Below are 27212 nucleotides of genomic sequence, written 5' to 3'. Positions count from 1 at the left end.
CACAACATATTTGAATGACCGTTTACAAGATTATTTGGCCCATTTCAAAATAAACGTAATAGCGACCGATGCGTCTTCGTGTGAAGAGAAGGCAGGTGTGGGTATCTACTCACCATCCCTCAATTGGTCTTTTTCACTGCGCCTACCAGATTACACATCAGTTTTTTATGCCGAACTTCTGGCAATAGTTCTTGCCTTGCGGAAATTACCCACTCATATTACAAGAGTTATTATCGTCACAGATTCTCTATCTGTATGCAGCGCACTTACTGCGTCTACAAAGTCGCTAACCGCAAACACGTTTTATTCATTAGCTCCACCTCACTGAAGTTTAGTGCATATAGTATGGGTCCCTGGCCACCGAGACATTCATATTAATGAAAAAGCCGATTCCTTAGCAAGAGCTTCTTTAGCAGATCCTGTGCTATTTGTGCTGCCGGCAACTGCGCACATTACTGCAGCCAGATATCGGAAATTTTATTTGAGCGAGGACAAAAAAGCTCTGTCATTAGCAATATCTTCAGATTTTTTACACTTAAATTATTCTTGGAACCGGCAATGGCGTCCTAACCGGAAATTTGAAGTTCCATTTACTAGGCTGCGTTGCCGTGTTCCAACACTTAATTTTTACTTGCACAGATGTGGTCTGGCGGTATCCCCTCTATGCTACCTCTGCAATGAACCAGAAACTGTAGATCATTTTTTATTATCACGCCGGCGGTTTTCTAATCATCGAAAACTATGTCTAGAAATTCCGCTTCAAAATTTAGGATTACCTTTAAGCAGTACTGTTATACTCTCCCTTGGAGCAACAGTTTTGGGATATAGCCACAGGAACGTTTGCCTAGCCATTTATAATTTTCTATGTGGCACAAAAAGAATGCCTTGTTAACAGTTTTTAGTTTCAAGAATTGATTTATTTTTACTTCAGTTTAGGCAATTCAAAAAGTAAAAACACAAATTAACACTTTAAATCTTACTATTATTATTCATAATTTACCTTACTTTTTCTTACTTTTTTTTAACAATCCTATCAATGCAAGGCTCACTATTGTATTGATCAATACTTTATCTCATGTATTCACACTTTATTTTGCATCTTGGGTTATTTGTTTTCCTTTTTTTCTTCGTGTGTTATTTATTTATTAACCAATTGATTTTATTTTACTTATTGAATCATATTACCACCCGATTCGTGGCCTATCCTCCACAGTGGGTTTGTGCCATTAACTGAGGCTTCTTCATCATCATCATCATCATCATCATCAACTAAATCGGGCTAGCGCGAGCGCCGATTCAGCAGAAGAATCACCGCATCGGCAGAGGTGGATCAGTTCGACCCTTCCTGCCAAATCGTGCGATCTGAGGTCCCGCGTCATCGCCCTCACGAAGTCCGGAGGATGGCCGCCAGCGCGCCAGCAGCGCAGGCCACGTCGGGCGAGACTCCGCAACCTAGATCGAGCCTGCTGACGGGCTTCTCCACTGCCGATACTCACAAGGCGATCCAGGATAACGTTTACGTCATCCTGGGCCACGGGGCCGTCCAGCGTCGCATCCTCTGCACCGGAATATTGTCCGCGGTTGTGCTGCTGATGCATGCACTGGGAAGCCGGCTCTTCACCCACGATGTCCACCACTGGTGTGCTCCTCCGCACGAGCTCCGCGACGTTCCGGTGGACGTCTGGAGGAACGTGGCCATCCCGCTGGGTCCCGATGGCAAGCCCAGCCAGTGCGACGTCTACGATCCGCCCATCGCGGTGAGTTCTGTGCTGATGGCGTCGAGATGGCCGGGGGTACTCCTAGAGGCCGGAAATGCGCGGTCGTGATCACTACTAGGCGCATGAGTACGAGGCATACTGATGTAACTGTACGTTGTGTAATCAATAAGGAGGCAGTTTTTAGAAAGTTTTATAACTGGGGCTATTAAGGATTATCTTTGAGGTCCCAAGGAGCTTTGTATGCACGGTGTTTGTGTCACGCGAGGACAACCACTTTCGAAATAGGGTTTATTCGAATTAAATTATGAGGCTTCACGTGCCATAACCCCGATCTGGTTATGAGGCACGCCATAGTGGGTTACTACGGAAATTTGTACCGGCTGGGCTTCTTTCACTAGAAGAGGGTTTGGCGTTCGCTCTGTGCGTCGTGCGCTTGCAGCGCTTCGATGAGCGAAAACGGAAACTTTAGCGAAGAGTCATTTAAAGCACAGCAAAATAATTGTTCTTTCGATCATTGTTTCATAAATAATTCATATTTGGCAAAACCCATCCCTCGGTTACTATTGACGGTAAGCCGTTAAATATTGAATCGATGTAGTGACACGACGTATTGTTATGTTATGTTATTTATTTAACAATACAGCCAGCTGCTTTTTGGCAGCCAAAGCAGGGGTGGTACATACAAAAAGAAACAGGACACATTACAAGCGAATATAATGTCGAACTAAAATTTGAACATAGCAAGATCATACACAGTGGAACACACGACATACATACTTTACGCTACTGCGCAGAACAATAGCTCCGGTTAATAAGGACGCGATTTGAAAAAGAATATCGGTACGAAAGAAAACACATTTTTCGCTGACAAATGAAAAAGAGCTGATATGAAAGACTTAACAGAATGCTTGTTATTCCTAGTGGAAGCCTGTTCCAGTCTGTTATCGTTCTAGGAAAAAATAAAACTTGATAAGTGATTGTTCTAGCCTGGACTGCAATGGGGGTAAGTTCGTGTTTACCGCAGTACTTCTAGACGTGTTAAACTGCAAGTATTCGTGAAAATTTCTTTTAAATTGGCGGCTGACTATCGTATAAAGCATCTTGAGATGGAGTAACTTACCGCGTTCCTCCAGTGTTGGGAGACCAGACCTTCAACGCAGATCAGATAGAAACAGTTGTCTTCCATTGGCAATAAAAATAAATCTGGATATTCTCCTTTGTACTTTCTTTAGCTTATCCGTGTCAGTCTTAGTGTGGATCCCGAATGACGCCACCATATTCAAGTAGAGGACGCACCAGTGATGCATAACCAACGAGTTTTGTCTTAGTCATACAATGTTTCAGACGTCGCTTAAGCAACCAGAGCCTTTGTTGAGGCTGATGAAACCATGTTTTTAATGTGCGCACACCATCTTGAATCGTGAGGCATTTCAAACCCCATACATTTAGACGTTTGCAGAGGCATAATGTCAACGGTCATCTTATGTGTATGCAATACTGATTCTTTCTTCTTGTTACAGTCACTTGGGAGCACATAGGGATATTTAGGCTAATCATCCAGGTCGGGCACCAGTTAGAAATTTATGCTCAAGCATTTACTAAAAGTATTTGGTCATGTTTACATTGAATGACATGATAAACGATGCAGTCATCCGCGAAAAATCGACATTGTACAGCAGTGTCAAACGTGAAATCATTAAGATAAACAAGAACGAGTAAGCGTTCAAGGACGGACACCTGGGGAACACCTGAAAGGACTGGAGCCATTGATGAGTTAAAGTCACGTATTTGAACGCGTTAATGGAGTTGCGTTAGGTCGCAGTCAAGCCACCACAGAATACGCTACTTTCTAAACAGATGCTTTAGTTTTAATATGAAATTCTAATTCGTCACGCGGTCACGGGCTTTTTCAAAGTCCGGGAAGAATATGTCGCCCATTATGAAGAAGTGTAAACAAATCATTAGTAGTGTGAAATAACTGGGTCACTGTTGAAAGGCCACGCCTGAATCCATGCTTACCGCTTAAGAAAAAAAAAATGTTGCCTTCCAAGAAGCAGCTTAAATATTTGAAAAGAAAATGTTCTATTGCCTTGCTAGCTGTGTACAAGTACACCGGGCGATAAATGTTTAGTGTGAGCTTATCACAGGTTTTATGCATCGTTATAATTTTACCTTTACCTTTTTTTTAATTAAAAGTACTCATTGTATGCCGTTGCTATACAGGTTGGGTCAGTGACGTCCGTATGGTGCATTCCGAAGTTATCAACAGGTTCTTTTCTTTGTGTCAATTTAAGCCAAAACTTTCGCGGATCGGTGGAAAGAAAGTTGCGCATTTTGACGTTAAAAAAAGTGCACCTGGGCCATTTTTTTTCCACGCAAATCTGATCGAAGCATAGGCAAGATGCCGCTGTCTCCCTAGGTTTTGGACGACAGTCGTTTTGCGCGCCACTTTGCATGAAGTATTTCGCGCGTTATCCGGGGTTTTGACGTTTTTTTTTGTATTTTTTTAGGGGGGGGGGGGGGTGTATTCGTGCAATGATGCATTGCGGACTTGGAAGTGCAGCCAGAAATTATCCGCCCATGTCAACATAGTCGTATCTACCTGTGTGTGAGGGGGGGGGGGGGGGTGCAAGGGGAATTTTGCACCCCCTCCATGTCAGACGTGGGGGGGGGGGGGGTATTATGTCATTTGGACGGCACCACACTTTCAAAAGCCCGGACTGGCACTTCCGGCTGTCCCCTGGGAAGTCCACTAAACTACAGCTGAAGCTAAATTTTCTTTCTTAATAGAGAAACCGCATAAGTAATGCTTTTCTTTACTACGCATATTCTTGCGAAGACAACGAGGATTGTCCTTTGTGTCTTCTCAAGGACGTGCAGTAGCGGACGACGCGCGGGATTCGCTACACACGCTCGCGTTGTGGAGAACGCCTGGCGCTGGGCGGTTCCCGCCCTAGCAAGCCGACAACTTGCGCAAGTTGCACCATGCCCAGTTTCTTGGGACTGCCAAAACAGTATACGAAAGCATAATAAGCTTGCAACATTTTCCCTGCGTGCCGTGCGGAGGTCCGGATAAAGTATTATAATCAGCCGCGCCCAACGACTGGTGTACCTTACGGTATGAAATCGTTGGATTATCAAATACTGGAACTATATAATCCATGCCTAGAGATAGCCTACATAGCGTTGCAGTCTCAGTATTTTATAACTATCAAAAGCCTAATCAAACCTCTTACCGGTAATTAATTATTAATTAAGGGCTCTTACGTGCCAAAGCCGCTTTCTGATTATGAGGCACGCTGTAGTGGAGGACTCCGGAAATTTTACCACCTAGGGTTCTTTAACGTGCACCTAAATCTAAGTACACGGGTGTTTTCGCATTGCGCCTCCATCAAAAAATGCGGCCGCCGTGGCCGGGATTCGATCCCGGGACCTCGTGCTCAGCAGCCCAACACCACAGCCACTGAGCAACCACGGCGGGTTTTTTACCGGTATGACTGTCGAATTTCATTGTGTAATCACGACTTACCGTAGATCTGCTCTCAAAAATTGCCGTGGCCAAAACGCGCGAAGCCGTTGCAGTACGAGTAGTACCCTGACTTGAGTTTCATCTTAACGCATGTGTCACTTCTCACTGCGAGGATTTAATTTTCACGCTGTTTCTATATAAGAGCCACACTATTAATTGTGTTCTGGCTGGAGCAAAAACAGCAGATATTTGGCATATTGAAAAACATAGGGTCACGTTTTAGTGACGTGTGCCGAAAATTTCCACGGTGTAGGTTGCTTATGTGCTCTGAAAACAGGTAATGAATAGTCGCTTTCTCCCAATTTTTATGGGTTACACGCGAAACTTAGTTGTCTTCCGCCGGTATCCTCGGTAAAATAAGCGTGGCACGGTGTTCGTTCGAAGTACGAAACAATGTCCCGAGCGACGAGCGATATATGTTGATTCTGTGCAGGTTGACTACAGCTTTTGTAGAAAGCTAATGATTGAAGCGTTCCAGGGTAACATACATGCCGCTAATCTGAATGTTCCCCAGACTCCGAAAGCAACAGCACGAGATACGGACGTGAAATGCCGTGCAAATAGGAAAAGTTCAAGTGCAATGCCTTGCGAAACATTCACTTTCATGCTTTAAATGCAACTTTCGCAGATAATTACTAAACCCCTTGTTTTTTCACGTGTTTTCGTGCATATTGCCAGATTTGTCGCTTGCTTCTTCTTTGTCTTCGGTGAGGTAAACGCGACATCTTGTTTATATCTGGGGAAATCAGGCGCATAATATGGCCAACGTGTAGGCAATGTTCCAAATGGGTGGGTTAAACGCACATTTTCCAGTAGAACACGTACTCAAGTGGACCATACCATTAATAATCTGCTTTACGAGCAGTGTAAGACTTAGGTGGCCCCGCGGACATAATTACAGCTACAATTGTGGTCAAATTTTCCAAACATAATGGTAATAGTCCGCCAAGTTCATGTGCGATGGTAAATAGGTGCTGCTCAAGTACAGCGTTAAAAAAATGTAATTAAGTGCTATAACGTACCACGCTGCTGCTTTTATGTAGGTATCTCATTTTCCCAAGAGAACTCTGCGTTTCAGATATTTTGTACTCTGAAGGAATAGGTGGCATTCTAAGTGCAATTCGACGCGTAGTTTTAACGTTTCTCGATTATTTAGAAGAGTTACCCATTATTATTTAACCCTCATCTTTTTTTTTCTTACTTTTTCATGCGGGAAATATTAGTTTCGCCTGGTGTCCTCACTGAACTTACGGTGGTGTCCTCGCCTTGTGTCCTTTGTTTGGCGACTGCAGGGATAAATTAATGGGTGTTGTGTAGGCGAAGTGCAAAATAGATGGGCTATTGGTGCGAAAGCACCAATTACCCATTTCGCATCAATTTCGAAGAACTGAGCCTGCTGCCTTGGCAGCATTATAAAACCAGCCAAGGCCAAATTTAGCAAAAAACACTGGTACTTCATGGAAACTATATGTGGAAAGTTAAATGCGGTTGGATTAGACACAGACTTTGTAAAAAATCCTTATTCAAGTGTTAAAGCATGTGATATGACTGCTATCCGCTAAGCTTCCCAGAGTCCCGACATATCTGTAGTTTACAACAGGTTTATATTTTGTGGGAAGGAGAGGGGGACGTGCCGATTGCCTGCAGTATGCGCGAAAATTTTTACGTTGCCGTTCCGGTTAGAAGTGTTTCAAATAATTATGGAGTCATTGTTTCGCCTTATCATTCGTCATAACACGTTCCGACGTTGTTTCAGCGACATTTTGCTTATATTTGGCGAAAATAAAGGGCACGTTATGGCCAATATGTAGGTAAACTACAAAGACATGTGCAGAGGCGATAATTATGAGAGCTATAAAAATTATGCATGCTAGCGATCCGGAGCTTTATGAATTTGTTTTGCGGACAAAGAAGGCATCCCGTTTCCCTGGGGAATCTGTGAATTCAACAGATATCAAATCTAGCTGCAGTTGAGTGGGGAGGGGAGGAGGCTGGGAGGGAGGACACCACGGTAAATGTTAGGATGAAGTAACGTGTGTTGATGAATTACTGTCTTTTAAAAAAATCCAATGAAGAGGTACTCTAAATCATTACATGCAGGCAAGTACTAAAATAAGATTCACAAATGTAACGGCAACTTTTTAATGCATGCGATATAATTACAAGAAAGTGAAACTTTATTACGATAGCAAAGCCTTTAGTGCAATTGAAAAACACAGGGACGGGACTGAGACACAGGACAGCGCTGTCTTTTTGAATTGCGCTTGAGGCTTTGCCATTATGAGTAAACCGTACCAACTAGCCCAAGAATCAGCCTTGTTGTATTTTATTGCGATTGTTCGATAGAAACAGCTTCGTTGAAAGTCGGGTTGCAAATCTCCAAAGTCGCACAAATCTGCTGTCTTTGTTGCAGCGATGCTGTTAGCCTTTATTTGCTCGGCATTTTTCGGGTCATCGTCCGTGGACCAAAATATGGGCCTATCTCGGAGGTAGTGCAATACCGAGCCTACCCGCGGCGGAGGTGAAGCAGGCTTCAAACAGTCAGCAAAATGAAGCGAAACTTGCATACATTCATTGGAACCACGCATGCAATATACAGAACAGTATTCGCTTAAATGAAGAACAAGCACAAAAGCATCCGAACCACATAACTGATTATAAGGCGCCCCTGATAACAATGCGAAGCACGTAGCGCTCCCCGCATACATTTCACCGTTATGATTGCGGTTGCTCAAGTGGCCGCAGCGACGGCAACTTGCGACTTGGGGAGTGACGTCACTAGCCTTTCGTATATAAGAGAATCAGCCTAGCAACTGATTTTATTGTTGTAGCAGCACCCCTGTGGGCAGGCAACGCATATTTAGGACTCCTGAACAGCGTCCATACGAGGTGTGCCGTCAAGATTACCATTAGTCCCATGACTCTAAATTGCCATTACTACCGTTACCATAAAGCATTACATGCCCTCCCCCCCCCCCCCCCCCCCCCTTCAGCAGTTGTAGTGGTGGTTTCCAACAGCTTCGCAAGACATCCACTTTCGCAGCGCTGGGAGGACAAGTCAATTCTTTTTTTTTTTGTGTGTGAATATTGCAAGCAACTTAGGCTGATTTCAATTCGTTGCGTATTTCCTTCAGAGTATTATTACCTAAACTAGTGCTACATTTGTGCTGTAGAGTTAGACCAAGTACAGTTCTTTGTTTAATTAATAAAATTGTTTGTAGCAAATGTGCATTTTAATGTGCGCTGTATAGCTCCTATTGGAAGGGTTCCGGGAAGTCCGTGGGTCACTGAGTGCCTTTTGTTAATGTATCATATTGATATTCTATATAGCTGCAAGAAATAAAGGCAAATTCAAATAATTTTTCGGGCCCCCGTGGTTCTCCATGTGTGACTAATAAATAGGTATATGCCTCTTGAAGAGAAATATAACTCACAAAAGCATTTAAACACTCCTTCAATTTCTTTCACAGTAATTCGGCATATATACATATATATATATGTATATATATATATATATATATATATATATATATATATATATATATATATATATATATATATATATATATATATATATATATATATGTGTGTGTGTGTGTGTGTGTGTGGGTGTATGGAGAGAGTGAGAGAGAGGGTTAGATCGTCTGCGGGTTGCCCCCCTACTCTAGAAATAGTTGGTGAGCCACTGCAGTGGAAGTTCCTTTGACACTGTAAAGTGATCATAATCTAGTTACAGCCAGTTTATTATGCTGACATCGACCGCATTGTTAAAGTAATAGTAGGGCCTTCGCTTGCAGCGCTGAGCTTTACGCAACAGTCGTCTCTAAAAAAGGACAGAGGAGTGGTCCGATATACCTGGCACGATATCAATAGCGCCACCCAGCTGACTGACGTTATCGGATAGGAAGACGAGAATAAGTATCAAACTTGATACTGCAGTCTGGCGCGTTGAGGTATCAACTACCTGCTGTAGGTCGAAGGCGTATGTGATATCTAGCAGCACACCCACATGCTGGCATGTTGATGTAACAAACATCACACCCCAATCTATATTAGGCAAGTTGAAGTCGCCAGTCGTTGCACGGAATCGTTGCGCTTTCTGTTGTACAGCAAGTCTTGTAATGCTTCCAGCAAACAGATGCCAGTATTGGTGGGTCTATACAGAGCTCGGATAAGTGAGTTTTGCTAGGAACGTTCGGCAGCTATGCGCGCCTCTCGATCTCCTTAAAATAAAGGACATTTGAATTTATAAAGTAAGAAACACTGAGGAAGCAGTAAGAAATGAACACAGCGTGGTGTCAATGAGAAGAAAACTTGGCATAGGACAAGCCAAGATGTTGCACTGAAAGATAAGCAGGGTACGATCATCAGCGATTTGGAAGATATAGTAAAAGAAGCGGAAGAATTCTATGCTGATCTGTAAAATACCCAGAGCAGCCAGGACACTAACACTGAAAGTAGTAATGAACAATCTACAGAGGCTCTTTATATAATTTTCGATGAAGTTGTCAGGGCCTTAGAAGACATGAAACAAGGAAAGGCGACAGGAGAAGATGGAATAACAGTCGATTTAATCAAAATGAGAGGAGTCATTATGCTTGAAAAGCTTGCGGCCCTTTATAAGAAACGTTTCACGACATCAAGGGTCCCGGAGAACTGGAAGAATGCCAACATTATACTAATACACAAAAAGCGAGACGTTAACGAATGCAAAAATTATAGGCCCACTAGCTTACTCCAAGTATTATATAAAATATTCACCAAGATAATCTCTAATAGAATAAGGGCAACACTGGACTTTAGTCAACCAAGGAACACGCAGGTTTCAGGAAGGGATACTCTACAATGGATCACATCCATGTCATCAATCAAGTAGTCGAGAAATCCACAGAGTACAATCAGCCTCTATATATGGCTTTCATAGATTACGAAAAGGCACTTGATTCAGTAAAGATACCAGAAGTCACAGAGGTATTACATAATCAAGGAGTACAGACCGCTTACGCAAATATCCTGGAAAATATCTACAGAGATTCCACAACTACCCTAATTCTCCACAAGAAAAGTAGGAAGATGCCTATAAAGAAAGGGTCAGACAAGGAGGCACAATCTCCCCAAAGCTATTCACTGCGTGCTTGGGAGAAATATTCAAGCTATTAAAATGGGAAGTCTTAGGAGTAAGGATCGACGGCGAATACCTCAGCAACCTTCGGTTTGCCGATGACATTTTTCTATTCAGCAACACTGCAGACGAGTTACAACAAATGATTGAGCACCTTAACAGAGAGAGTGTAAGAGTAGGGATGAAGATTAATATGCAGAAGGCAAAGATCATAATGAATAACTGGGCAAAGGAACAAGAGTTCAGGATCGCCAGTGAGCCTCTAGGGTCTGTGAAAGAGTACGTTTACCTAGGTGAATTAATCACAGGGGACCCTGATCATGAGAAGGAAATTTACAGAAGAATAAAAATGGGTTAGCGCATATATCAGACATTGTCAGATCCTGACTAGAACTTTACCATTACCACTAAATAGAAAGGTGTACAATCAGTGCATTCTACCGGTGCTAACATATGGAACAGGAACTTGGAGACTAACAAAGCTCGAAAACAAGTTAAGGACCACTCAAAAAGCGATGGGACGAAGAATGATAGACTTAACGTTCAGAGACAGGAAGAGAGCGGTGTGGATCAGAGAGCAAACGGGCAGAGCTGGTATTCTAATTGACATTAACAGAAATGGAGCTGGGCCGGACATGTTATGCGTTCGTTAGATAACCAGTACACCATTGGGGTTACAGAATGGGTGCCTAGGGAAGGGAAACGCAGTCGAGGACGGCAAAAAACTAGGTGGAGTGATGAAATTAAGAAATTCGGAGGCGCAAGCTGCAATCGGTTGGCCAGCACAGTGGTTATTGGAGATCGGGGTGAGGGGCCTTCGTCCTACATTGGACTTAATATAAATTGATGATAATGGTGATGTTGATGATGATTGTGTGGGATCAGTGTATACTGAATGCCCTTCTTCAGCAGGAGTACCGCTCCTCCCCCTCTTCAACAGCGATCGTCACGGACAATTTCATGCGTTACAGATACAACATTAGCATCATCTATACTGTCCAGATCAGCCAACCTATGCTTTCCAGAACCTTCCCGATTATCACGTTTGTTTGCAATGCTCCTAACGGGACACTCATTAAGGACACCGTACTTCAGTGGTGATAAACTATTGGCTGTTATTGGTAGTTATTTTAAGTATACTCTTGGGTGCAATCATCCCAAGAGCCTGGTCATTGCATTGTAAATTGAACAAGTTCGGCCCGCGCCTCATTCTAATAGTACAGGTCATAAGAGTAGCTTGTTGGGTTAGTTGCTACGTTGTTATACTAGGAGGATGACAGCAAACTAGAAAAAAGGGGGAAAAATCAAGAGGCAGACATTAGCAAAGCGACAGGAAGGTGGCTGGACTAAGAACTGAAGTTTATTCATGAAAACGATGTCCCTCACGTCCGTACTGAACATACGTAAGGCACAACATATCATACATACGATAATCACTTTAACTATACAGAGCGACATTGATAAAAAAATTCAAACTCTTTCTTTGGGAGGAACACCTATGGCACGCTTACAGACTTCTCGGGGCCAAGCTTACAGATGTGGTAAGCTTCAAGCTGCTCCCTTTCTTGCTGAGTCTTAGCCTTCCCCACGACTGATATGTTGTCTTAGATGGGAGAGCAGCCGCACTCCGTACAAAGTCGCGGAATATTACCTCCCGTGACTGTGGGTACCAGTTTCTAATGCTCACGCATCCGATCATTTACCCAGCCACCGATTTGCCCTACGTAAACTTGGCCACATTTTAACGGGATACTGTACACTACACACGTGTCCCACGTGCAAAACTTGCTTACATGCTTGGTATTGCACGCACTCCTTTGCGAATTGTGCTGCGAAATCCTCAAGCAAGGCCTTGCAAGCTTACAAGACGCAGAACAAACTGAACTGACATCGTTTGTGGTCGCAACGTTTCTCATTTTGTGAGAACTACCATGCACGTACGGCATAACCACCAGGTTCTTCTTTCTATTGTCCCACACTTCGCGATTCCTTGTGTTTCTCATTTTAAGGCGTTTGTGCGAAGATTCCGCCACTGCTGTGATCAAAGCCTTAGGAGAGCCTCTCACTTTCTGGGCTGCACTATCTTGCTTTTGATGCTTAAAACTTTTGCACCACACTGACTCTAGGAAATGTTTGAATTTCATGATAAATTAAATTCAAATAAATTATGGGGTTTTACGTGCCAAAGCCACTTTCTGATTATGAGGCACGCCGTAGTGCAGGACTCCGGAAATTTCGACCACCTGGGGTTCTTTAACGTGCACCTAAATCTAAGTACACGGGTGTTTTCGCATTTCGCCCCCATCGAAAGAATTTCATGATAAACGTCGCCGTTTATAGTTAAAGTGATTATCGTGTATATGTTGTGCGTTGTGCATCTTCAGTAGGCATGTGGGGGACGACGTTTCAATGAATAAACTGCTTTTGTTAGTCCTGTCACCTTCCGGTCGTTTTGCCTATGCCTCCCTCTTGATTTGTACCTTTTTTTTCTAGTTTGCTGGCATTCTCCTAGCATAGCAATAATAAAGGGTTCCACTGTTTCTAATTTTGTCGAAAGCAACCATGACCTTATTCCCATTGGACATGTTTACCTTGGTACTTTGCCAAACCTTTTTACGCATAGACTGCACCCTAGTCGAAAAATCCTCCGAAATACTCAGTCCCGAAACTCAATATTTACCGCACTTTTTCAAGATCTTAAATTTGTCTCTCTCATCAATAAGCTTGAGAATGATTGCACGTCCCTTATTCTCGAATGGCCTACCGATTCTGTGGATTCGCTCAACAGCCATGTTGGGCAGCTTCACCAGATCCTCAAAGATATCTTTCAATACTGTCCCTTCAAGATAAGAATTTTGCTCCCTTTTTGTTTGCTTTAAACCTTAGACCATGAGGTTACCGTGTGTGCTTCGCTTTTCGAGGTCATCAATATTTAAAAGCAAGCTGTCAACTGTCTCTTGTAAGGAGTCAACTTGTATATTTGGTGTCCATTCAAGCTATATGTTATCCAATTTTCTGTCAATGGCCTTTAGTTTGTCAGAAGACCCTTTTACTGTTTACTGTTCGTTGTTTGCTTGAGGTCTCGTATGTCATCACGTATAGCTTTAAGAATGTCTTCACTGGAAGGACCCGGATTAGACTCAATGTCTCCACAACACGGTAACAAATTAACAAAACACTGATACATCATCAATCTAAGAATAAAAATGGTCTGTCGGGCACGGCATAAGCGAGAGGCATACGTTGTTGTTACGGTGAGAATGAACCAATTGGTCTTGCCTCACCTGTACAACAAACAAGAAGGGATTCGTAAGACGCATGGTTTCGTTGCTTCCGCCATGCCCACTAGCCGTGATCCGGGCATGGCGGTTCCCTAAGTACGGCCATGTAAGAGATGTTGATGACGTTGTTATCACGTGAACGTCCGGCGTAGCCATCACGCTGCGCAGGCTCCGCAGACTCGTCGTCGGCATGAAACGATGCGTCAAGCCCAGCAACTTGATGCGCAGTCGTGGTAGCATTCGGTATTCAGCATAGGCATTCAGTGCCTCGACCGGAATAGGTGAAGCAACGAAAAGCACGGCCTGTACAATAAACAAGAAGGAGTATGCGAGACACATGATCTCGGTGTTTACGCCGTGTCCGCACAGGCCTGTATTCCAGTGGGATTCCTGTCTCGTATCTTCCTTGAGAACACCCGGCGCCATTAATCGGCGGCGCCGCGAAGCAAGCTCGTGACCTCCGAAATGCACGGTGTCTGCAAAGGCTGCGAAACGCAGCATGTGCCAACCATGCTCTTCTCTCGCGCTTCTTTCTCGAGACGTGGTGCGATCTGGTGGCGCCGCCGAGAAGTGCGCACGCGGCCTCCGAGACAAGAGCTGTGGCGGACCAGTGCCAGCGAACAATACAGAAGTGTTCCCTCGCTTCCTGCACACCCTTTGGCACACACATGATGACGAAAGTTGGCGAGAGGTTCTTAAGAGTGGCACATACCCAGTGCATTCATGGCGCAGCTCGCTAAAGCGTTAGTGTGAATGGCGGTCATTGAAAGCGGCACCTACCTATTGTGGTGCTGCCTGCTAAAGCATCGGGTTGCTCTTCTTGAGGAGCTCTTGTGGCGTGAATTCGATTCTGCCCAGCATCAGATACATTTGAAGGATATTTTTGCAATTTTAGAGCATCACATTCCCAGAGGCAGATACCTGGTCGCCCAACTTTACATGAAAGTCGTTCAATAAAGAGCGGAACACTCCTACTGGAACATAGCCAGGGACCTAAGCTGATGTCAAAGAGGTTCATTGAAGACCGGCACCGACCTAGTGGCCCATGTTCAGTAATCCAAGTTGGCGTGAGAGTTTCACTGAACACCGGTATACCTTCACAGAGGACATCTGCAGTGACTCATGTCGGGGTGAAAGAGGTTCGGTGATGAGCAGTGCATATGCACATATAGGAAGACATACACAATACGCATTGCCTCGCACTCAGTGACACAGGTTGGGTGGACCGTTGGTTCGAAACACTGTTCCCTTAGCATAGCACCCCATTCAACCACGTTCTCCCAGGTGGGCGGGAGACGGTTAGAGGCATATATTGTCACGTGGTGGTGACGTTGAAGAACACAGTAGTGTAGTATAGTGTCGCCCCCTGCCAGATCTGTTTTATCATACATTTATGTTTGATAGTAGTTTAGCTAGATGGCGCACCCCCCTTCTGTCATGCGACGAGCTGGGACCAATCAGGAGGTGTCATCTGGCATGTGAAGTCCTTTTTAGCAATAAATGGGCGGGTCGGCTGAGTCTTCGTTCCGGTTTTCATCGGGAGCAGTTAGCTCCGTGTCATCCTTCTCTGCATCGGCGCTCGCCGCGCGTTCGCTGGGCATGGGCCCCCACTTGCCTGCCGCTGCCGACACAACATCTTTTGGCGACGAGGATGGGATTCCCGCTGCGGTTCCGACCGAAGCCCCGGGAAACCAACGAGCTTCGTAAGTGAAGCGACCCTTCCTGTGTCTGCACGGCAAGCAAACGCCGCCGACGCACTTGGCGTCGCGAGGCTTCCGAGCCTAGGCCTTCTCGCCCCCTTTGTTCTTCCTTGCCCATTCCTGCTGCAAGCTCCGGCTTGTTTTCTGCACTGTCTCCTGCACGCTACCGGGCATGGCATCTTTTACGTCGAACCTTCCCGTTTTTCTGGAAGTGCCCGGGCCACCGTTAATTCCATGGTATCGATGGAAAAACATTTTTCAGGCCCATCTCGAAGCGGCCGGCGGTGGTACTGGACGGACGCACGTCGAGCGTCCGCGCTCGTCAGCGCTCTCGGGCGTGAGGGACAGCGAAAGTACTTTGCAGACGAGGAGCAGGAAGCAGCAAGGCAGTTAACCGGCGCAGCGTCAGCGTCAAGTGAAGCAGCAAGGCAGTCGACCGGCGCAGCGTCATCAAGTGATGCGGTCCCGCCAGCGTCAGAGTTCCAGAAACTCTTGCAGCGGCTTGACCGGCTGTTCGCCGCGTCAACAAATGTTCTGGCGGAGAGGCACGAATTCACCAGTCGAAGGCAGTTCGAGGGAAAAGGATTCCTGGAATTCGTGACCGCACTGAAAGAGAAGGCGGCACAGTGCAACTTCGGCACAACCTACAACGAGCGCGTCCGAGACCGAATAATACATGGGGTAGCGAACGTCAGCGTTCGCGAAAAGTTACTGGCTCATGGCGAAACCCTGTCCCTGGACAAGGCAGAAGAAATTGGACGCTCGTTAGAAGCCTTGCATCGAGCGAACCGCGCGTTCGGCTCCGAAAATGTACGAAGAATCGAGTCATCTCAACTTGGCGTTCCGTCGACGGGCCAAGATGGCCGACTTCTTCCGGGGAGCCGCCAAGATGGCCGACGTAGTCCGGGAGGCCATGAAGATGGCCGACTTCTTCCGAGAAGCCGCCAAGACGACCGACTTCTTCCGAGAAGCCGCCAAGACGACCGACTTCTTTCGAGAAGCCGCCAAGAGGGCCGACATTTCGCACATGGCTCCTCCGGGAACCATGGTGCATGCGATCGGTGTGGCAGCAGGAACCATATCGCGTCTTTCAGGAATTGTCCAGCAAGGAACCGGTGGTTCAACGCCTGCCACACGTTGGGCCATTTTGCATCAGTATGCCGAAAAACCCGTACTGTTCAGCACGTCTCTTCCGCAGAGGCGCTGTTTTCAACTTCCACAGGACAGCCGTCCGCGTCTGTCTTGAAGGTGAGCACTTTGGAAGCTAAAAGGGATTTACAAGTCCCGGTCGTGGTTAACGGCGTCGCCATGCGGCTGCTCGTGGACACAGGAGCGTCTGTCTCATTGATGACGGCCGAAGATTTTGGAAAGCACTTTGGCCGACAGCACAGACTGTCCAAAAAAGCAGTGGACTTGAGGAATTTCTCCAAGCAACGCATCGACATTCAAGGCCTGTTTCAAGCCACTGTCCAGTTTTTCCAAAGGTCCTGCTCCGTCACGTTCCACGTAACGACTACAGGAACATCACTGCTGGGTTTAGACGCCATCCAACGTTTGGGCATACAGATCGATGGTACGTCGCTGACATGTCGTCTACCATCGCTTCCTTCAGTACAGAGCCCCACAGGTGTGCCTCCGGGTTTTGATCACCTCTTCAGTGACGAGTTGGGTCTCGTCAACAACTTTGTGCACCGAATTCATCGGCAGCAAGATGCGAAACCAGTATCTTCAACCTTGCGCCGACTACCCCTGGCTCTCCGTGACCAGGTAACAAATGAATTGCAACGTCTCGAGGACTGCGACGTCATCGAGCGCGTCGAGGCTTCTGAGTGGGTGTCTCCACTCGTGGTGGTGCGCAAGAAGGATGAAACCATGCGGCTCTGTGTAGATCTACGGGAACAGGACAGTCTTGTGTCTGAAGTTCAAGAAAGGGTCTTGCAGAAACAGTGGCAGACTAAACAGTACGTAGACAAACGTAGAGGTGCTCAGGCAACTCGTGTCAAGGTGGGAGACACCGTCAGAATAAGATTTAACAGGAAAGGGTTTTTTAAGTACAATAAACCTCGTACGGTTAAGGCCCAGATAGGACCATCTACTTTTCTACTCAGTGATGGGAAGACGTGGCATGTGTCTAAGTTAACCCTAGTGATGAAGGATCCAGCAGATAGTACATTGTGTACAGGTGATAGAGACTTTTTGTACTCATATTCAAACTTGGATAGTCATTCCGATGACTCGCCTGTCGTGACGTCGTCCTTTCATAGGCATCAGCTAAGTAGTTCGTCTGCCTGTATCACTTCCGAGTCTGTACAGTCACCAATCGTCTGATTCCGTGGGGAAATCGGTAGCCTCCCAGGACTTGTTGGGACGTCGAGAGGAGCTTCCTGGGCAACCCTCTCCAGCTTTGAGCGACAACCGCATTCAATTGTTCAACCAGGGGGAGGGAAATAGTAGTGGGACGACTGGGTCTTTAAAGTCGACCGATACGCGTCGCAACCCCCAAAGTTCTTCTGAGGTACGCGCGCGTCCTCATCGTGACAAAAAACGGCCTCCGTGGCTCCATGATTATGTTTCTTGAATGTAGAGCGTTTTGCCGTCTTCGAAATGCCACGGCTAGGAGCCTCGCTGTGACAGTTCACATGTTTCGTTCACACAGGTATAAAATGTGTTCCTTGTTGCGGTGCAGTGAGTCTTGTGCCGTGTTGCTTGTCAGATTTTGTTTTGAGTGACTGCCTGTGTTTTGGTGCCCCAAGTCTGGTGCGCGTGTGGACTTGGGCGGGAACGAACTGAATTTGTTGTGGACTTAAGTGCGTGCCTTGTGCGCATCTGGTGCGCGTGTGAGTGAACGTGGGGGGGAACAAACTGAATTTGTCCTTGGACTTAAGTGCGCGTCTTGTGTGCGCGTTTTCACTATGCTTACTTTGTTTCCAGGGGGGGATGATGTAGTATAGTGTCGCCCCCTGCCAGATCTCTGTGTTATCATACATTTATGTTTGATAGTAGTTTAGCTAGATGGCGCACCCCCTTCTGTCATGTGACGAGCTGGGACCAATCAGGAGGTGTCATCTGGCATGTGAAGTCCTTTTTAGCAATAAACGGGCGGGTCGGCTGAGTCTTCATTCCGGTTTTCATCGGGAGCAGTTAGCTCCGTGTCATCCTTCTCTGCGTCGGCGCTCGCCGCGCGTTCGCTGGGCATGGGCCCCCACTTGCCTGCCGCTGCCGACACAACAAGTAGCAACACTGTGAACGACAAAACTAAATTTTATTGGGCGAACCTGTGCCCACAAAAAAGGCTACACTTATAGCACAACGATAGCGGCGAACACAGTCGGCGATCGTCGAAAATCTGATCAGCGGGTCAAGCGCGTCGGCTTTTATACAACAGTCGTCGAATGTTCCAGACTAACCGTTGGGACCCGCGTGCCTTCCACAAAGTTCTACACCATTCGCGGCAGGCGATGAAATCAGATAACATAAGGTTCGGCGACAACAGACAGCGAATAGAAGCATCGATAACTTTCTAGAAACGTCGCATACATGCAGGCGCGTCCCGTGCTGTGCGGTAACACTTGTTAGGCGGCGAAACGTGGTCGCCCGAGAAAGATAAGTACACGCGTCATTACACCCCCCCTTAAAAAGCATCGACCCGATACTGCGAACAAACGAAAGTAATAAAGAAACGCACTCGTAGCAAAGAAAACAATAAAATAAGGAAGTTCGTCAGCGTCCGTAAAAGGGTTAAGGCGCACCACGTGGACCACTTCAGATCGTGCGCGGTGCCGCTGTGAATGCCAAATGCCGTCTGGCACGACCAGTGCGCCAATACGTCGAAGGACCTTGTAGGGTCCGAAATAGCGTCGCAATAGTTTTTCGCTCAGTCCTCGTCGGCGTATCGGGGTCCATACCCAAACACGGTCGCCAGGCTGGTACTCGACGAAGCGTCGTCGCAGGTTGTACAGTCGGCTGTCGGTAAGCTGCTGGTTCTTGATCCGTAGGCGGGCGAGCTGTCGAGCTTCTTCGGCGCGCTGGAGATAGGTAGCGACGTCAAGATTTTCCTAGTCAGTAACGTGCGGCAGCCTGGCGTCGAGCGTCGTCGTCGGGTTCCTGCCGTAAACCAGCTTAAATGTCGTGAGCTGTGTTGTTTCTTGCACCGCCGTGTTGTAAGCGAATGTTACGTACGGCAGGACCGCATCCCACATCTTGTGCTCGACGTCGACGTACATTGCTAGCATGCCAGCGAGGGTCTTGTTCAGGCGCTCCGTGAGACCATTTGTCTGCAGATGGTAGGCAGTTGTCCTCTTGTGAATTGTCTGGCTGTATTGGAGAATGGCTTGCGTGAGCTCTGCTGTAAAAGCCGTTCCTCTGTCGGTGATGAGGACTTCTGCAGCACCATGTCGCAGCAGGATGTTCTCGACGAAAAATTTCGCCACTTCGGCTGCACTGCCTTTCGGTAGAGCTTTAGTTTCAGCGACGCGGGTGAGATAGTCCGTCGCCACGAAGACCCACTTATTTCCGGAAGTTAATGCCGGAAACGGTCCCAACAAGTCCATCCCGATCTGCTGAAAAGGTCGGTAAGGAGGCTTGATCGGCTGTAGTAATCCCGCTGGCCTTGTCGGTGGTGTCTTGCGTCGCTGACAGTCTCGGCATGTCTTGACGTAACGGGCAACATCGGCGGTTAGGTGCGGCCAGTAATACCTTTCTTGTATCCTCGATAGCGTCCGGGAGAAACCGAGGTGCCCAGCGGTCGGATCGTCATGTAGGGCGTGCAGTACTTCTGGACGCAGTGCGGACGGAACAACAAGAAGGTAGCTGGCGCGGACTGGTGAGAAGTTCTTCTTCCCGAGTGGGTTGTTTTGAAGCGCGAACGAAGACAATCCACGCTTAAATGCCCTAGGGACAACGTCGGTGTGTCCTTCCAAATACTAGACTAGGGCTTTTAGCTCCGGGTCTCCTCGCTGCTGTTCAGCGAAGTCTTCCGCGCTTATTATTCCAAGGAAGGCATCGTCATCCTCGTCATCTTGCGGCGGCGGGTCAATGGGGGCGCGTGATAGGCAATAAGCATCTGAGTGTTTTCGTCCAGACTTGTATGTTACAGTGATGTCGTATTCTGGTAGTCTGAGGCTCCACCGCGCCAGCCGTCCTGAAGGATCTTTTAAGTTCGCTAGCCAACACAACGCGTGATGGTCGCTGACCACTTTGAATGGCCTGCCATATAGGTAAGGGCGAAATTTCGCTGTAGCCCAAACGATGGCGAGGTATTCCTTTTCGGTTGTAGAATAATTGCCTTCCGCTTTTGACAACGACCACCTAGCGTAAGCTATCACGTGTTCATGTCCATCTTTTCTCTGGACTAGGACGGCACCGAGGCCTAGGCTACTGGCGTCAGTGTGGATTTCGGTATCGGCGTGCTCGTCGAAGTGCGCAAGTACAGGCGGCGACTGCATGCGTCGTTTTAGTTCTTGAAATGCGTCGGCCTGCGGCGTTTCCCACTTGAACTCGACGTCACATTTAGTTAGCTGTGTCAGCGGCTCAGCGATGCGTGAAAAGTCCTTGACAACAGGCGAAAAATCGCCTGTTGTAGGCACACATGCCAAGAAATCTACGCACTGCCTTCTTGTCGGTGGGCTGCGGGAACTTTGCGGTGGCAGCTGTCTTCTGCGGGTCAGGGTGGACTCCAGACTTGCCGATGACGTGGGCTAGGAACAGAAGCTCATCGTAAGCGAAGCGGCACTTTTCTGGCTTCAGAGTGAGCCCTGGTGACTTGATGGCCTCTAGTACTGTGGCAAGCCGCCTGAGGTGATCGTCGAAATTTCCGGCGAATTCAACGACGTCATCCAAGTGAACGAGACAGGTTTGCCACTTCAATCCTGCTAACACCGTGTCCATCACGCGCTGGAGCGTTGTAGGCGCCGAGCACAGTCCAAATGGCATAACCTTGAACTCGAAGAGGCCGTCTGGGGTGATGAAGGCGGTCTTTTCGCGATCTCGTTCGTCGACTTCTATTTGCCAATAGCCAGACTTGAGGTCCATCGACGAGAAGTATTTAGCGTTGCAGAGCCGATCCAATGCGTCGTCTATCCGTGGGAGGGGGTACACGTCCTTCTTCGTGATCTTGTTCAGTCGACGATAATCGACGCAGAAGCGTAGGGTTCCGTCCTTTTTCTTTACCAGGACTACAGGAGAGGCCCACGGGCTTTTCGACGGCTGGATGATGTCGTCGCGCAGCATTTCGTCGACTTGTTGCCTAATAGCTTTACGTTCTCGCGTCGATACTCGGTAAGGGCTCTGGCGGAGTGGTCGAGCGCTCTCTTCGGTTATTATGCGATGCTTTGCAATTGGTGTTTGTCGAATCCTCGATGACGTCGAAAAGCAGTCTTTGTATCGTCGGAGAAGACTTCTGAGCTGCTGTTGCTTAATCACGGGGAGACTTGGATTAATGTCATAGTCTGGTTCGGGAACCATGGTCGTCGGTGTAGATGCGGCGGAATCCGAGAGGACAAATGCATTACTGGTTTCCAGAATTTCCTCGATGTACGCGATCGTCGTGCCCTTGTTGATGTGCTTGAACTCCTGGCTGAAGTTTGTCAGCAACACTTCAGTTTTTCCTCCATGCAGTCGAGCGATCCCTCTTGCTACGCAAATTTCTCGGTCTAGTAGTAGACGTTGGTCGCCTTCGATGACACCTTCTACGTCAGCGGGTATTTCGGTGCCGACCGAAATAACAATGCTGGAGCGAGGCGGGAGGCTCTCCGATGGTATCGCTTTGTCTTGCGAAAGCGTTAGCGATTTCGACTTCAGGTCGATGATTGCGCCGTGTTGGTTCAGGAAGTCCATGCCAAGAATGACGTCTCGTGAACAATGTTGGAGGATAACGAAGGTGGCCTGGTAAGTCCGGTCATGAATGGTTATTCTTGCCGTGCAGATTCCAGTCGGCGTAATCAGGTGTCCTCCAGCGGTGCAAATTTCAAGCCTTCCCATGTAGTCTTAACCTTCTTCAACTGGGCGGCGATCTGTCCACTCATGATGGAGTAATCAGCTCCTGTGTCCACTAAGGCGGTAACTGCGTGGCCATCGAGAAGCACGTCGAGGTCGGTGGTTCTTTGTCTGGCGTTACAGTTAGGTCTTGGCGTCGAATCACGGCTGCGTCGTGTTGAACTGAAGCTGGAACGTCGCGTCGTCAGGTGGTCTTTTGTCAGCGTGTTCTTTCCTTCCAGACTTCGTCGAGACGGCGGTGTGTCGTCATTGTTATGTCGTCGAGATAGTCCTTTCGGCGTCTTCATCGGCGACGGAGGATCTTCGTCAGTTCGACGAACAGCAACCGCACCTCCATCGGTTGCTGCTTTTAGTTTTCCGGATATGGGCTCGCAGAGCGGCCCCGGGCTGGGCCAGTGTATGGTCGGCGTTGAAGCGACAGGTAGCGGCCTGGTGACGGCGAACGGTACGGTCGTCGAGGGCTTCATTGAGTAGCGGCGAGGTAGTCGGCGATGTCACGTGGGCGCTCTCCAAGCTGTGGACGCGGCGCGTTGACGGCTAACCCTCTCAGTCCCAAGTCGCGGTATGGGCATCGGCGATACACATGGCCGGCTTCTCCGCAGTGATAGCAGAGCGAGCGGTGGTCGGGGGCTCGCCAAATGTCCGTCTTCCTCGCGTAGGTGCGCTCGGCGACGGGTGGGCGTGCTGGCGGCGGCGGCGGCGGACGACGGAATGGCGGCGTAGGTCATCGCTCCTGGCTGAGGCTGCGGTAACTGAGGTTGCACCTCAGGAACTCTAAGTGATCGCTGAACCTCTTCTTTCACGATGTCGGCGATCGAGGCCACTTGAGGCTGCGACGAAGGCAGGACCTTGCGCAGTTCTTCGCGCACCATGGCCCTGATGGTCTTCTGAAGGTCGTCGGAATCCGGTCCTTGGATGGCGTACTGCAGCGTGAGCCCCTAGCGGTTATATTGCCGGGTGCGCATCTCCAGAGTTTTCTCGATCGTCAATGCCTCTGCAGAAAACTCAGCTACGGTCTGCGGCGGGTGACGAATAAGTCCGGCGAAAAGTTCTTGCTTGACGCCCCGCATCAGGAAGCGGACTTTTATCTCCTCCGACATTTCCGCGTCGGCGTGCCGGAAAAGACGGGCCATCTCCTCCGTGAAGATCGCGATCGTCTCGTTTGGCAGCTGCACTCTGGTTTCTAGTAGTGCTTGGGCTCGCTCTTTTCGCACGACGCTTGTAAACGTTTGCAAGAAGCCGCTTCGGAACAGGTCCCACGTCGTTAAGGTGGCTTCTCGATTCTCGAACCAGGTCCTGGCGGCGTCTTCCAATGCGAAATAGACATGCCGCAGCTTGTCGTCGCTGTCCCAACTGTTAAACATAGCGACCCTCTCATGCGTCTCCAGCCAGCTTTCCGGGTCCTCAAATGTGGAACCGCGGAACGTCGGTGGCTCCCTGGGCTGCTGCAGAACTATTGGGGCTGCTCCGGCTGCCATTGGGGCTGTCTTCTTGGTCGTCTTTGGACGAACTACTTTGACGATCTTCTTGGTCGTCTTTGGTAGAATTCCGTGTTCCGGGGGCAGCTGCTGTAGCCGGCGGCTTGCTCGATGTTCCGGGATGGCTCTGGTGTGGTCTTTGCGGTCCGGGCTTGGATTACGGCTTGTCGGGGGCGTCCGGTACATGAACGTAAAGCACCTCCATCAGATGTCACGTGGTGGTGACGTTGAAGAACACAGTAGCAACACTGTGAACAACAAAACTAAATTTTATTGGGCGAACCTGTGCCCACAAAACAGGCTACACTTATAGCACAACGACAGCGGCGAACACGGTTGGCGATCGTCGAAAATCTGATCAGCGCGTCAAGCGCGTCGGCTTTTATACAACAGTGTCGAATGTTCCAGACTAATCGTTGCGACCCGCGTGCCTTCCACAAAGTTCTACACCATTCGCGGCAGGCGATGAAATCAGATAACGTAAGGTTCGGCGACAACAGACAGCGAATAGAAGCATCGATAACTGTCCAGAAACTTCGGATACATGCAGGCGCGTCCCGTGCTGTGCGATAACACTTGTTAGGCGGCGAAACGTGGTCGCCCGATAAAGATAAGTACACGCGTCAATATGAAGTTAGCCTCCAGAAAGTGCACCAAGTACGCTAAGGCTGCTAACGCATTAACATGTCTGAGGACTCATCTACATATTTTATAAGAAATTGTGTCGCGTTGAGCTCGTGTTGGCGACCCAGCAACGAGACGGGCCTCTCCCTAGCAGCGAGATGCGTTTGTGTTAAGGAACGCCTAAAATTTCGGGGAAAATGCTCGTGGCATGCCGCACGTGGGCCGCACGTGCGCCTTTGCCCGCACGTACGTACATATTGGAGGACATACACATTGACACATACTCGGTGACTCAATTTCGTCCGATGATCGATTCTGAACCCTTATTCAGCACAGCTGCCCGATGGGCTACTCGTTAATCTGTGGACTACTGAAGTGTGCGTGAAAACGGTTACAAACATATTGGTAGCTAGCCCCCAGAAATTGCATGAAGTACGCCAAGATTGCTAACGCACTAACAAGTCTTAGAACTAATGTACATAGTTGATAAGAAATTGTGTCACGCTAAGTTGGTATGGCCGACCCAGCAACGATACGGGTCTCTACCTAGCAAGGAAATGCTTTTGTCTTAGGGAATGTCCACACTTGCGGGAAAAACGCGTGTCATATCCAGCTTTCTTGGACACGTACCTACTAGCGCTCCAAGCGACCACGACACAAAGCTAGCGCGTTTTTAATGGAAGGAGCGAATAATTGAAAGTGCAGGTTGATTATTGAAAAAGGTAGGTGACGGACATGTTGTAGAAGACAATCTACACGAGGCAAATGCAGTGATCACGGGGTGGAAAGTTAGCGTTTTGTTGCTATATCGGTTAAAGTTCTGCACTGGAAGCCTAGGACACGACAAAATTTCGTACTCAATTTTTTAGAAGAAAACGCTAGATGTGATAAAACTACGGCTGCGATCGTAATAGCCGCAACCGCGTATGTAGTCCGGAGGCTGAGCGTTCCATTGATGCCTATTTCGACTCTCTGCACATGGCGTAATACTGTTGTCGAAAGTGATTTTTGAAACACAATCGTGCAAAATCGCGTGGTGTCTTGATAAACCCAAGCGTATCATTGCTCAAACGTCGCAAACCATGGCCGACAGGGTTGATCGCACGCACTTTTCGTCCCACGCCATGCTGGTAGCGGTTCAATGCCATGCTCCGTCATATTATCCAGGTCGCATAGGACTTTGTTCCACATTCTCCCGCTAGATGTCAACAGCACAGAACTCAAGATTTCGTTTGTTTTTCAGTGGTGCTCTATAAATATATTTTCTGTTTTTCCTTCCTAAAAGGTAGCAATGTGTTGATCATTTGTGAAGTCATTACTCTTATAATCGTATTTTATTCCTTGGACAACATGGCAACAAGCATGCGCATGTCCTTGTGTTGCGTTAAAAACAGAAAAAGAAACTATCGTGCCTTGTAGCACGAACATACTCGGGAATACTGGAGATTGCACCTTCACCATGCTGTGGAACTTCACGGAAATGCACTTGCGTAGCTGAATGAACAAAATTTAAGAAAGTTCTATTTCAATATATTGGCCTAGTATCAGCGAGTTTCAACTGACTGCGCCGATAGAATAGTCTCTTCTAACAACAAATGCATTTATGGAACTTAGTCGAAACATTGGTGGTGCGATGAAGCAGTGTCTTGGTCGGGGATGGGCGGTTCTGTCACACTACAGGAGCAAATGCTTTTGCACCCTCTCGGTGGACGGCACATTGACTTGACGAAGCGTCAAATTTAAACATTAAAACAATTTATTTCAGCTGGAATTTAAACAGCAATTGTAGACCGAGTGGCATTGAGCCGGTTTGCACGCGCATATTGTCTGAGGCAGCAGGGAAGGAGGCAGCACGCACACACGTCTTGAGCGTGCGTGCGTATATGTACTTGCATCTGCGCAAGCGCGCGTGTTTGTGTCTCCGTACTTGAATATGTGTACGCACCAGTGCGTATATGCGTGTGCGAGCATATGCGTGTTCTCGCGTGCGTGAATTTCCGTATGTGTGCGTGCGTTCCCTTTTGCGCGTGTTTGCATGCATGGACGCGTGTATATGCGTATGCGGGCGAACATGTCCTATCTCTCTCTCTCTGTCTCTCTATGTGTGTGTGAGCGAGAATTTCCCTGCTGACACCTACTCTCCGGGACGAATAGGATATAGAGTTTATTTAAACGCATATTTAAATCTACGATACAAGTAAGAATAACACTGCATTTATAGCATTATCTTTTTCTTAAAGCGAAATCAACGCAAAAAAAAGCGCCTGAGCCGTCAATATCGCCACCCCAAATTCGTCACGGTGGCATCGCCCCATCGGCACGGTCCCGTGAACACCTACCTAGGCGTTCACCGTCGTTATCTTCCTTGCCTTGGCGGCATCGGACTGTCTTCATGCAAGCGATACGCTAATTACGCACCATGATTGCGTAAATAATCGCTTCTGTGACCAAGCAAACTTTCAGCGGCATACGTTCACTGCTATATTGACATTAAAGCTTTAACTTGCTTCCTTCAAAAAAACAACGCGAATAAAGATGAAAAGCGGACTGGCCCCAAGGAACATGATTACGGAGCTATTCTATTGGTGGCAATATTTCAAAAGGCTAAGTGCGGTCAGGTTGACCTTACAGACGTGATTTTTCTGCGTCAATTACGCTTTAAGAGAGCACTTAATTGCAAAATATTTGTTCGGATAGCTCTTACAAAGCACGCTTAATCAAAACTTCTTCACTCGGCTAGATAATCTAGAGGACTGGCTCCAAACTA

The 27212-nt window shown here is 47.7% G+C and overlaps 1 protein-coding gene across 1 annotated transcript in view; it reads left to right on the top strand.

Annotated features, from left to right (window-relative positions):
* Window positions 1-1400: 1400 nt before the first annotated feature.
* Window positions 1401-27212, top strand: part of LOC126524732 (solute carrier family 22 member 7-like) — a 56783-nt gene continuing 30971 nt past the window's right edge. The window contains exon 1 of the mRNA XM_050173013.3: window positions 1401-1757. Coding sequence (XP_050028970.3) covers window positions 1401-1757 — 357 coding nt within the window. The remainder of the gene's footprint in view (window positions 1758-27212) is intronic.

The sequence above is a fragment of the Dermacentor andersoni genome, chromosome 3 (genome assembly GCF_023375885.2).
Source record: "Dermacentor andersoni chromosome 3, qqDerAnde1_hic_scaffold, whole genome shotgun sequence".
Classification (NCBI taxonomy): Eukaryota; Metazoa; Arthropoda; class Arachnida; order Ixodida; family Ixodidae; genus Dermacentor; species Dermacentor andersoni.
Note: the sequence above shows the minus strand (reverse complement) of the source record. Positions and strands in the feature narration are given on the sequence as shown.